The 13,427-nt window shown below is 41.3% G+C and overlaps 1 protein-coding gene and 1 pseudogene across 2 annotated transcripts in view; one reads left to right on the top strand and one right to left on the bottom strand.

Moving 5' to 3' along the window:
* LOC106561341 (E3 ubiquitin/ISG15 ligase TRIM25-like) overlaps positions 1 to 13,427 on the bottom strand; it is a 552,627-nt pseudogene that overhangs the window by 191,972 nt on the left and 347,228 nt on the right.
* The window catches only part of LOC106561327 (F-box and leucine-rich repeat protein 13), a 37,521-nt gene that overhangs the window by 7,318 nt on the left and 16,776 nt on the right, over positions 1 to 13,427 (top strand). For both annotated transcript variants that reach the window (XM_014125168.2, XM_014125169.2), the window contains exons 5-9: positions 1,374 to 1,528; positions 2,246 to 2,355; positions 3,006 to 3,110; positions 7,037 to 7,132; positions 7,344 to 7,479. In XM_014125168.2, the coding sequence (XP_013980643.1) occupies positions 1,374 to 1,528; positions 2,246 to 2,355; positions 3,006 to 3,110; positions 7,037 to 7,132; positions 7,344 to 7,479 (602 nt within the window). The remainder of the gene's footprint in view (positions 1 to 1,373; positions 1,529 to 2,245; positions 2,356 to 3,005; positions 3,111 to 7,036; positions 7,133 to 7,343; positions 7,480 to 13,427) is intronic.

Raw genomic sequence — 13,427 nt, 5'->3', positions numbered from 1 at the left:
TGTATGTAGCCTGCACATTGACTCTGTATCGGTACCCCCTGTATGTAGCCTGCACATTGACTCTGTATCGGTACCCCCTGTATGTAGCCTGCACATTGACTCTGTATCGGTACCCACTGTATGTAGCCTGCACATTGACTCTGTATCGGTACCCCCTGTATGTAGCCTGCACATTGACTCTGTACCGGTACCCACTGTATGTAGCCTGCACATCGACTCTGTACCGGTACCCACTGTAAATAGCCCTCCTATTGTTATTTACTGCTGCTCTTTAATTATTTGTTATTCTTATCTCTTACTTTTTGGGGGTGATTTTCTTAAAGCTGCATTGTTGGTTAAGGGCTTGTAAGTAAGCATTTCACTGTTGCATTCGGCATGTGACAAAGGAAATTTGATTTGATTTGTGTGAACAACACAAATCTGTCCACGTTTTTTTCCGTGAGTGAAAAACAGCCACAAGTCTGATTATAAAGTAGGTTTTTTTCAGTTTCAGAAATGCCATGTGCGTCCACTTATATCAGTGCTTTCGTAAAAACCTAACCATTCCGAAGCTTCAATTTGATCAAATAAGCCTCAAGTAGCAAATTAGCAATTCCATGTTTTATTGACCAAATTTAGCATTCTCTCATTGACCTCTATATACAAAATTAAACTGGGAAAATCTCTGGCATCTTCCTGAAGATCACTGATGTCATGATTTGACCTCTTTTTTTTTCTCTCTCAGTTGTCTTGAAAGCCCCAATAGAACACCACTTTTCCAATTGATTAGTCAGTTCCAAAGTAAATCATCAGCTTAGACATCAATATGAAGCTTAGATACTGTTTCAAAAATAGGCCTACAATGCATTTGACAGTTAATAATTCTAATTTTATAAACACACACTTTTGTCTATGAAGAGTGGCGGCCAATAACTTAAGATGTGTGATTGAAAGTCTAGATCTTCTCCCTGGGTCACTGGTAAACAAGCTGGGGGGTTAGCTGGGACACTGTACTCTGTATTTCCTTTCACCTCCTACTGTTGCAGGTAGTACAGGCCCTGGGAGGATGATATCAGTATCTAGTATCACTGACAGCTTTTGTCTAGCAAACATATGCTGCTTTCTGAATAGCTGAGTATATGGGGGGATAAGCTCATTGAGGAAGTGAAACCTTTTAAGGTGTTGCAGATATAAATATAGTGTTTAGAACAATCAGAGACTTCAGTTCAACAAAATAACTGAGGCACATATACTGTAGGTCTATTTTTACCCCTATTGAATGAAAACGCCCTTGGTTCATGTTCTACCCCGCTGAATGAATGAAGGTGTACAGGATCAGTCCTACCTGCCAGCTCACTGAATTAATGATGGTTGTGTTTTGTGGGCGCCGGCAGGGCGTGGAAAAGGTTCATCTGGAATAAGCGGAAGGAGGCCAGGGAGTTGACGCTGAAGATGGAGACAGCTGAGAGGCACTACATACAGAGGGGCCTGAGGGTCGCACTGTGCAAGTGGGTGGAGTGGGTACAGGTCTGCAAGAGAAGGCAGAACGGTAGGCAACTACTATTGGCATGTGTTGCAGAGTCATTGATATAGCCTACAGAGTTACTGTAGGGAAAGTACAGTTTAAGCATCTGGAATTTTAATGGGGGCAATTTTGGCACCTTAGAAGATATTTACATTTTGGTTAAAATAGTTTACCAAACTGTAGGCCCATCTATGACTCTAATGTATATTTATGCATTACTGTCAGAGCATTACTTGTCTGACCTCAGTTCATTCATGTGCTTCAGTACAGAAAAAAAACAACTAAGTTATGCTTTAGTATCCATGTGAGTAACCTGTATGTGTGAATCACCTGTCTTTTGCAAAGCTTCAGAATACAGTATGAGAACATAGTTCTGAAAACAGCATGGCTTGTTTTTTGGTCAGTTATGTTAAGTGGGTCAGCTGAAAGTCATTAGCTAATAATATATATCCAGACTAGTCTCTGCTGTTAGTTTAACTGATTTATGCTTTGACTAACTATGACTATTTAAAGTCGTACTCTGTATCATGACCGTTGTCTTTTAAAAAGCTGTCAGGATGTTTTTACTTTGGGTGTCCCTGACTCAGTTATGCTTATTGAGTTAAAGTGTTGGTATAAAATACAGTTGCAACATCCATGTTTCTACTAAAAAGTTTTTTCCACAAATATATGATTTTTCTTCAGTATATTATTCACATTTTCATGCAGGACATGTATAATGCTTGTGTGTTTTCCTCTTAGATGCCATGAAGAAGATCCAGCGAGTGTGGAATGCTATCCACTGTAAGATTGTCATAAGTGCTTGGCGCTATGTGGTGCAGGACTCAAAACGGACAAAAGAGTACTTTGAGGTATGACTAGACAAGATGAATCTGATTAGTATTTACTGTATACCAATTAAGAATTAGATTTTTTTATTTAACCTTTATTTTGACTTGGTGTCAATGCTGAGACCAAGGTCTCTTTTCCAGATGAGCCCTGTTTAGCACAACAACAATACACATCAAAATACAATATACCCATTAAATTACACATCAATATTAACATTCAAATACACATTATTATGCTCAATACATGAAAAGCAAAACACAATCATAAAAAACCACACCTTCAGTAAAATGGTCTCCTAACAGCCTTAAAGGGTACAATTATTCCTATTTTAAAGTGCATTGGAGATCATTCCACACATAAGGTGCAAAATGACTAAAAGCAGATCTACCAGAGTTAGCCATCCCTGAGACCGGGGCTGGTATCTCAATAAGTTAACAAGGTAAGGTACGGCGGAAGTTTAAACAGGAGGGCTTGATAAACAAAAAGAGTGCAATGCATTGGTCTACAAGACTTCAGAGAGGGCCAATCTACTATCTGATACAGAGTGCAGTGATGTGTACTGAACCTATCGCCCGTAATAGAGCGTAGTGTGCTATAATAAACTGCGTCCCATGGCTTCAATACAGTGGCAGCTGCATTCATATAGACAATGTAATGTGTGTGTTGTCAGAGACTGGAGAATGGTCTGTTGGAGATGAGCAGTAAGGACTCTGACGTTGCCATTGAAGAGGGACATGACGGACTCTCACTGCTACCTTGCAAGCTCTCAATAAAGGTACTCCTCTCTCTCTCTCTCTCTCTCTCGCTCTTACTGTCTCCCTCATGCTCACTTGCTAAACCTGCCTCCTCTTCTTTCTCACCCTACATTCTTATGAGTCACATGTCCACCCCAGGTATCCTGAGTTTTCTTCTATAACTGTCAGATTCATTGTTTGTGAAGATTCCTAGCCTTCATGGGCAGTTAACCCTGAGGTCACCTCTATTGCATGCATCATGACTTATGATGACCCCAGTCTTTGTCCCTTCTAAGGCCACATGAGGGTGGTTCCATATGATTTCAGTCACTTTCTGACTGCACCTCTTTTGATTTGAACAAAACCTTCCATAGATGTTTGTCCATGGTAGAACCACAAAGATGGTTGAAGGTCCACACATCAGAGAATGTTGACTTGAATGGGAATACACATTGTTTTGAATTAAACTGTCAGTCTTCCATAGGAAACCTATTTAAATCACAGAAGTATAGATAAAAGAATAGACATTCCCATTCAAGTTGACATTCAATGGTGGGTGGACTGGCAGCCATCTTTCTGGTAGTAATTGAAACGTCAATTTAAATATCAGTGGTGTACCAGCTGATAGGCAGAATCTACCACACACCCAAAGCTGATTTGTGATGGTGCTGTAGGCAAAAGGCAAAACTGGAGAAACAGGAAAAAGTCTCTGCACACTACCAAATATATTTTAATTATAGCTGAGCAGTGAGTCAAAGGTAATTACAGACCTGTGGTAATCTAAAGTACCCAAAAGGGCCACTAGATGTCATAATATCATATAGAAATACAGGACACAACAGAACATGTTATACTGTAGATGTATTTCTACTAGAACAAAACATGTACCCAACATTGTTTCTCCAACGACCCTCTCCAACCAGCTAAATTGCAGTGGTCTGAAGGGAGAGGTCCATTCTATGAATTTAGTTTCTATGATTGAAATGACACCCACCCTGTATTCAAGAGAATGCTGTGTCTCAACCAATGACGAGCACAACGCAAACACTTAAGACAATGTAAAATATACTACAACATATGTGAAAATGAAAAAAAAGATCTGAGTTTACCTGTGTTAAGAGAATTTATGTTAAAGGTTAAGAAATGACTTCATTTTTATAAATAAAAAATAAATACAAATTCAATAAATTATTAAATAGCTTGACAACCCTGTTTGTAAGCTTTAAAATGATATCAAACTCAACCCTTTATATTTTTCAGTGATGAAGATATGGAAGTCTCATGGTAGGGTGGGGTATGCAAAATGGGTCAACTTTGAGCACCTCTATTCCTGAATGTTTAGGCTTTCTGGTCCAAAACGTCACTTTCTGACCACTTCTAGAATAGGCAAACATGTTCGGAAGGTTTCGTTAAAGGCCCAGTGCAGTCAAACTTGATTTACCTGTGTTTGATGTTTCCACATTGAGGTTGGACTAATACTGTGAAATTTCGAAAATTATGATAATGCACTTTTAGTGTAAGAGCCGTTTGAAAAGACCGCCTGAAATTTCTGCCTGTTTTGGTGGGATGGAGTTTTGGCCTGCCTGGTGACATCACCAGGCGGAATATTAGTTAATAGACTAATAAGAAAGTGAGTTCCAAACCTCTCTGCCACTAACAGCTAGTTTTCAGTTCTTTGTCTGTTTTGTCTGTGACCACCCCTGTAGGCATCTAGCAGTTATGGCTTATTTCTTGGCAGTGATTACTATGCTGTTTTTATCAAACATCTCGCCCAAGAAATATTACTGGGACATGACTATGTTTCGGAAAGGAGCACAGCTCCTAAATGCTTTGTTGACATTCAGTATTTTTTTGTCTGTTTGTAAAGGCAAAATCAAAATAATTGTGGGAAAATAGCAAGAGGAATGGGGGCAGAGAGATTGTTCTGCAGTCTTTTCTTCATATGAAATGGATTCAGATTAACTCACAATCGCATTGCAAAGGGCATAAATGGTATGGGTGAAACGTTTGAATTGACTTGCAGTAAATCAAGGCCTACAGTGGGGGAAAAAAGTATTTGATCCCCTGCTGATTTTGTACGTTTGCCCACTTACAAAGAAATGATCAGTCTATAATTTTAATGGTAGGTTTTATTTGAACAGTGAGAGACAGAATAACAACAACAAAAATCCAGAAAAACGCATGTCAAAAATTGTATAAAATGATTTGCATTTTAATGAGGAAAATCAGTATTTGACACCTCTGCAAAACATGACTTAGTACTTGGTGGCAAAACCCTTGTTGGCAATCACAGAGGTCAGACGTTTCTTGTAGTTGGCCACCAGGTTTGCACACATCTCAGGAGGGATTTTGTCCCACTCCTCTTTGCAGATCTTCTCCAAGTCATTACGGTTTCGAGGCTGACGTTTGGCAACTCGAACCTTCAGCTCCCTCCACAGATTTTCTATGGGATTAAGGTCTGGAGACTGGCTAGGCCACTCCAGGACCTTAATGTGCTTCTTCTTGAGCCACTCCTTTGTTGCCTTGGCCGTGTGTTTTGGGTCATTGTCATGCTGGAATACCCATCCACGACCCATTTTCAATGTCCTGGCTGAGGGAAGGAGGTTCTCACCCAAGATTTGACAGTACATGGCCCCGTCAAATGATGCGGTGAAGTTGTCCTGTCCCCTTAGCAGAAAAACACCCCCAAAGCATAATGTTTCCACCTCCATGTTTGACGGTGGAGATGGTGTTCTTGGGGTCATAGGCAGCATTCCTCCTCCTCCAAACACGGCGAGTTGAGTTGATGCCAAAGAGCTCCATTTTGGTCTCATCTGACCACAACACTTTCACCAGTTGTCCTCTGAATCATTCAGATGTTCATTGGCAAACTTTAGACGGGCATGTATATGTATTCTTGAGCAGGGGGACCTTGAGGGCGCTGCAGGATTTCAGTCCTTCACGGCGTAGTGTGTTACCAATTGTTTTCTTGGTGACTATGGTCCCAGCTGCCTTGAGATCATTGACAAGATCCTCCCGTGTAGTTCTGGGCTGATTCCTCACTGTTCTCATGATCATTGCAACCCCACGAGGTGAGATCTTGCATGGAGCCCCAGGCCGAGGGATCTTGCCAGTTCTTTTGTGTTTCTTCCATTTGCGAATAATCGCACCAAATGTTGTCACCTTCTCACCAAGCTGCTTGGCGATGGTCTTGTAGCCCATTCCAGCCTTGTGTACGTCTACAATCTTGTCCCTGACATCCTTGGAGAGCTCTTTGGTCTTGGCCATGGTGGAGAGTTTGGAATCTGATTGATTGATTGCTTCTGTGGACAGGAGTCTTTTTTACAGGTAACAAGCTGCGGTTAGGAGCACTCCCTTTAAGAGTGTGCTCCTAATCTCAGCTCGTTACCTGTATAAAAGACAACTGGGAGCCAGAAATCTTTCTGATTGAGAGGGGGTCATACTTATTTCCCTCATTAAAATGCAAATCAATTTATAACATTTTTGACATGCGTTTTTCTCGATATTTTTGTTGTTATTCTGTCTCTCACTGTTCAAATAAACCTACCATTAAAATTATAGACTGATCCTTTCTTTATCAGTGGGCAAACGTACAAAATCAGCAGGGGATCAAATACTTTTTTTCCCCCACTGTATGCTGCAGTGTTGTGTTGCGAATGAAAAGTGGTAGATGTGTCATCAGATTTTTTGGTTTTGGTAAAATCTGACATTGTTCTGAAATGACACCCAATAGCCTTGTAGTTAATTTGATAGGAAATAGGGTATACTTTCAGATGCAGCCATGCATAACATCTTTCAACACCAGATTGACTGAACAGTTGCTATGGCAGTGGTCACTAACCCAGGTCCTGGAGAGCTACAAGCTAGGTCGTAAAAATATCTCTATCTTCAACCTAGGCTACAGGGTGTGTAGGTTCCAGTGCTGGGTTGGTGACAACTGTTCCATCATAGTATTCTGTTTGGTCAGGTCTTCCAGAGTCTAGACGTAGGAGACCTGCTGAAATGTGCAGAAGTGTGTCGGACCTGGAAGGCCATCGCTCAGTCCTGCTCACTGTGGAGTCGGGTCAGTATAGCACACACACCACAATCACAGGTACTGAAATTACCATAAACATTTAATGTAACATTAACTAATTTTTGTCAGTGATTTAACTCTTATGTCTACTACATGTTCCACGGTACATTCAGGTCTAATATATCCCTTGTGTATTGTTACCTGTTGAGTCCGGATGTGTCCTGTAATGTTTCCTCCAACGTTTGTCTCTGAATGACAGATCAGTTTCTCTGTGGAGAGGGACTGGATCACAGACCGCATCGTGGAACAGATCCTACAGAAGTACCGGCCGTTTGTAGTTCACCTTAACATGCGTGGATGCACCTCTCTACAGTGGCCCAGCTTCAAATGTATCAGTGAGTACTAGCATACACACACAGACATACACACACACACGCATGGGTGTAAAGATTACATACCTGCACGCAAGCCTATGCACACACACTAACACACATACAACAAAAAACAAAACAATTACGTAAATGTGATTGTGTTTCATTTCACAGCTACATGTACATTCAAATTACTCTACCAATATAACATTTCTGTCATCTCTAAATCATCTGAAAAAAACAGCACTGACAAAGCAGGAACAACAATATTAAAACAAAGTTAGTTTCACCATCTGATACAGACTAAATTTAAATGATCTATAAAATAAGACTAAAACGTATTTAAAGAGCCACTGAACACACTGATTGGCACGTGTTTTTCTGTTGCTCATTAGAAAAACAAGATTTCAGTCTTGGAGGTGTTTCCAGCCCGATTCCGTGTTTGGTTAATTATGTTATTCCCCCAACCCTATTTCACTTCTTCAAAATCCCCAGAATGAACGTAAGATAACTCTCAAAAATCTGTAAATAATTTTTATGTTTTTGCCGAGGATGTTTTAGTTGCGCAATTTTACATCTACAGTTGAAGTCGGAAGTTTACATAAACTTAGATTGGAGTCATAAAACTCCTTTTTCAACCCCTCCACAAATTTCTTGTTAACAAACGATAGTTTTGGCAAGTTGGTTAGGACATCTACTTTGTGCATGACACAAGTAATTTTTCCAACAATTGTTTACAGACAGATTATTTCACTTATAATTCACTGTATTACAATTTCAGTGGGTCAGAAGTTTACATACACTAAGTTGACTGTGCCTTTAAACAGCTTGGAAAATTCCAGAAAATTATATCATGGCTTTAGAAGCTTCTGATAGGCTAATTGACATAATTTGAGTCAATTGGATGTGTACCTGTGGATGTATTTCAAGGCCTACCTTCAAACTCAGTGCCTCTTTGCTTGACATCATGGGAAAATCAAAAGAAATCGCTCAGAAAAAAATTGTAGACCTACACAAGTCTGGTTCATCAGACAATTTCCAAATGCCTGAAGGTACCACGTTCATCTGTACAAACAATAGTACGCAAGTATAAACACCATGGGACCACGCAGCCGTCATACCGCTTAGGAAGGAGACGCATTCTGTCTCCTGGAGATGAACGTACTTTGGTGAGAAAAATGCAAATCAATCCCAGAACAACAGCTTGTGAAGATGATGGAGGAAACAGGTACAAAAGTATCTATATCCACAGTAAAACTAGTCCTATATCGACATAACCTGAAAGGCCGCTCAGCAAGGAAGAAGCCACTGCTTTAAAACCGCCATAAAAAAGCCAGACTACGGTTTGCAACTGCACATGGTGACAAAGATCGTACTTTTTGGAGAAATGTACTCTGGTCTGATGAAACAAAAATATAATTGTTTGGCCATAATGACTATCGTTATGTTTGGTCGAAAAAGGGGGAGGCTTGCAGGCTGGGGGTGCTTTGCTGCAGGAGGGACTGGTGCACTTCACAAAATAGATGGTGTCATGAGGCAGGAAAACTATGTGGATATATTAAAGCAACATCTCAAGACATCAGTCAGGAATTTAAAGCTTGGTCGCAAATGGGTCTTCCAAAAGGAAGTGACCCAAAGCATACTTCCAAAGTTGTGGCAAAATGGCTTAAGGACAACAAAGTCAAGGTATTGGAGTGGCCATCACAAAGCCCTGACCTCAATCCCATAGAAAATGTGTGGGCAGAACTGAAAAAGTGTGTGCGAGCAAGGAGGACTACAAACCTGATTCAGTTACACCAGCTCTGTCAGGAGGAATGGGGCAAAATTCACCCAACTTATTGTGGGAAGCTTGTGGAATGCTACCCAAAACGTTTGACCCAAGTTAAACAATTTAAAGGCAATGCTACCAAATACTAATTGAGTGTATGTAAACTTCTGACCCACTGGGAATGTGATGAAAGAAATAAAAGCTGAAATAAATCATTCTCTACTATTATTCTGACATTTCACATTGTTAAAATAAAGTGGTGATTGTAACTGAATTTTTACTAGGATTAAATGTCAGGAATTGTGAAAAACTGAGTTTAAATGTAATTGGCTAAGGTGTATGTAAACTTCCGACTTCAACTGTAACTAAGGTGTTTGGTGCAGTATTTCTCAAGTAAAACAATGCAGGACGTGTTGTCTTATGTAAACAGTCGGCGCTGCTGAGCAGGTCTGTCTATTATATTGGATAGAGAGCAGTCACCACAGTTGTTCACCCCACGTTAGTGGGCAAATGGACATTGTCAAATCAAAACCCAAATTTCATTTACCTGTTGTAACGCATGGATTTTCCAAATTCTGTTTTTGACGAGACTTTATGACCAAAATGTTCCTATTTACACTTTGTAGTCAAGTTTGACACTAGAATAACTGTTTCTGATTCATATCAATGCCGTTTTCAAAGGGATTCATTGCTTTTTAAAGGCAGTCGCTCTTTAAAGATGTTTAAGACGTCAGTCATTCCATCCTTCGGTGGTTGTTTAATTCAATCTAGTGATGCAGTATTTCGGCGGTCCTTTCAGATGTGCCGGCTCCACCTCCTCCTCCTCTAGCACCCCTGCAACACCATAGCTGTGTTCCACAACTCCGGATCTGTCTGGCCGTAATCTTTCTGGCCGTATTCTGTCTGATTGTGTTCTGTCTGGCCGCAGGCTCTGTTGTAGGAGTGGACGCAATCCTCCACACTCTTTCCTCCAAGTTTGGGAGGGGGGTGGCACAGCAGGCCAGAGTGGGTCACCCCTGGGTGCAGATGTAGCCAGTACACCAGGTAGTGGATGCTGGAATGTTGATTTATTTATTTCATGGTTTATTTATGAGGGACAAGGGATTTTGAACCATTGACACATTGAATGATCCATGGTCAAATGCATTGTACCCATAATGCGTTAGTTTTTAGCTAATGTTAATAGTAGTACTACCCACCTGTAGTTACAGACCCAGGGGTTTCCCCCCAGCCTTAGCAGGGACAGGAAATAGAGGTCTTCTAGAACGCCATAGTTAAAGAAGTGCAGGCTGTTGTTGGACTGGTCAAACTCACGAAGGTGGAGGAGGCCAGACAGGTAGGCTGAGAGAGAGAGAGAGAGAGAGAGAGAGAGAGAGAGAGAGAAGGAGAGGAAATCATTATTATCATCAATAGTAAGGTCAAACTAATAATTTCTTCCCTTTTTAAGTACTTCCAAAACTGTCCTGTGGACGAGCATTATACAATCAATTCATAACAGAACGTTCATATGTTTCTCATGGCTATCATAGTGAATAGTAAACATATGGTTGTCATTGATCTATGGATTTGGAATATTCTACCCCTCAGGGCCTTGAGATGTGGCCTCTCTGACTCTCACACATTAGAGGTTGATAATCAGGCTTTGTCTTTGTCTCTCTGTGTCTCTCTGTCTCTCTCTCGCCATCTCTCTCTCTCTCTCTCTCACTCACTCACTCACTCACTCACTCACTCACTCACTCACACACACCTGTTTCTATGTCTTCCAGGTTGTTGTGTCTGAGATTGAGTGACCTCAGGCTGCTGGCCTCCACAAAGACTCTGGCCATTGGGCGCCGGAGGGAATTTTGGGACAGGTCCATGTGAACCATCTCCCCTGGGATGTCTGCAGGAACCTCAGTCAGATCTAAAGACAGGGGGGGGGCGATAACAGAGAGAGTTTATGGGTGATAGTCAGTCTCTGTAAATAGTTTTTCCAAATAGTTTTTCCTCTTTAACAGATTGGCATGGAACAAGATAACTATAGTTAAAAAACTCATCCTGGAAGAGGGACAGATGGACAAATAACTGTCAGAGGAACAGTTTGAAACTCTGTCCTCTGCTTGTCTGTGTGATGCATCTGCTGGGATCCTGACAATGGCTCAGTCCTGGGTTTAAACTTGTACTGGTTCAGTTTATTACCAAATTAAATTAAGCCATTGTTTTGTTATTGTTTCAGAAGGACTGTATTCTGTTAATGCGTCTGATTTATTAGGTACACCCATCTAGTACTGGGTTGGATCCGCCTTTGCCTCCAGAACAGCCTGAATTCTTCTGGGCATGGAAACGTTAGTCAGTTGGTATCAAGGGACCTAACGTGTGCCAGGAAACATTCCCCACAACATTACACCACCACCACCACCAGCCTGTACTGTTGACACCAGGCAGAATGGGACCATGGACTACTGCTGCTTACGCCAAATCCTGCCTTTGTCATCAGCATGACGCAATGGGAACAAGGATTCGTCGGACTAGGCAATGTTTTTCCACTCCTTAATTTTCCAGTGTTGGTGATCACTTCTTCTTGTTTTTCGCTGATAGGAGTGGAACCCGGTGTGGTGGTCTGCTGCAATAGCCCACCCGTGACAAAGACTGACGAGTTGTGGGTTCCGAGATGCCGTTCTGCACACCACTGTTGTACTGCTCCGTAATTTGCCTGTTTGTGGCCCGCCTGTTAACTTGCACGATTCTTGCCATTCTCCTTCAACCTCTCATCAATGAGCTGTTTTCGCCAACAGGACTGCCGCTGACTGGATATTTTTGTTTGTCTCACCATTCTCATTAAACCCAAGACACTGTCGTGCGTGAAAAAGCCCAGGAGGCTAGTCGTTTCTGAGATATTGGAACCGGCGTGCCTGGCACCAACGATCATACCATGCTCATAGTTACTTAGGTCACTCGTTTTGCCTATTCTAACATTCAATTGAAACTACCTGAATGCCTTTTTGCCTGTCTGCCTGCTTTTTATATAGCAAGTCACGGCCATGTGACTCACTGTCTGCAGTAGCACACCATTTTCGTGATCGGGGGGTGTATCTAATAAACTGGCCACTGAGTGTATACAGAGTGAGAGTGGGGGAAGAGAGTTGATGTCTCTAGCTCTGTCGAGTGGCACAGCGGTCTAAGGCACTGCATCTTAGTGCAAGAGGTGTCACTACAGTCCCGGGTTCAAATCCAGGCTGTTTCACATCCGGTCCCATAAGGCAGCGCACAGTTGGCCCAGCGTCGTCCAGGTTTGGCCGGGGTAGGTCGTCATGGTAAATAAGAATTTTTTTCTTAACTGACTTGGCTAGTTAAATAAAGGTTAAATGTTTTTTTAAAAATGACTCCTCGGAGGAATGGGGTTTGTCATTCCTGTGGTGTGACGTGGCCTATGAGATAAAAAAACACATCTGTCACACAAACTCACATGTACACACACTTACTCGTGTTTTCGTTCTAACCTGCTTGCCGACTAAGTAAATTGATGTAATTATGGTAATCCACATCTGAAGGGAATTTTCTGAGAAACACAAACATGAGTCTGGACAAAAACATGCTCAGAGACATAAACCTTTAATAACTCCCTACAGTCTAAGCCCTGTCTAAGCCGGGGGAGGGGTGGGAGGGGATTCTACTAAGCTATATGAAATTGTTTTAAGAAGGATAATTTACTGTACCAGTCAAAAGGTTGGACACACCTACTCATACCAGGGTTTTTATATTTATTATTTTCTACATTGTAGAATAATAGTGAAGACATCAAAACTAGGAAATAACACATAAAGAATCATGTGTTAAACAAATCAAAATATATTTTATAACTGAGATTCTTCAAAGTAGCCACCCTTTGCTTTGATGACAGCTTTGCACACTTGGCATTCTCTCAACCAGCTTAATAAGGTGTGGAATGGAATGCATTTAAATTAACAGGTGTGCCTTGTTAAAAGTTCATTTGTGGAATTTCTTTCCTCCTTAATGTGTTTGAGACAATCAGTTGTGTTGTGACAAGGTAGGGGTGGTATACAGAGGATATATCACACCCTAATCAGTTTCACCTGTCCTCATTATTGTCTCCACCCCCTCCAGGTATCGCTTGTTTTCCCCAGTGTATTTATCCCTGTGTTTCCCGTCTCTGTGCTAGTTCATCTTGTATGTTTCAAGTCAACCAGCGTTTTTCCCCCGTACT

This window comes from Salmo salar, chromosome ssa17 (genome assembly GCF_905237065.1).
Source record: "Salmo salar chromosome ssa17, Ssal_v3.1, whole genome shotgun sequence".
Classification (NCBI taxonomy): Eukaryota; Metazoa; Chordata; class Actinopteri; order Salmoniformes; family Salmonidae; genus Salmo; species Salmo salar.
Note: the sequence above shows the minus strand (reverse complement) of the source record. Positions and strands in the feature narration are given on the sequence as shown.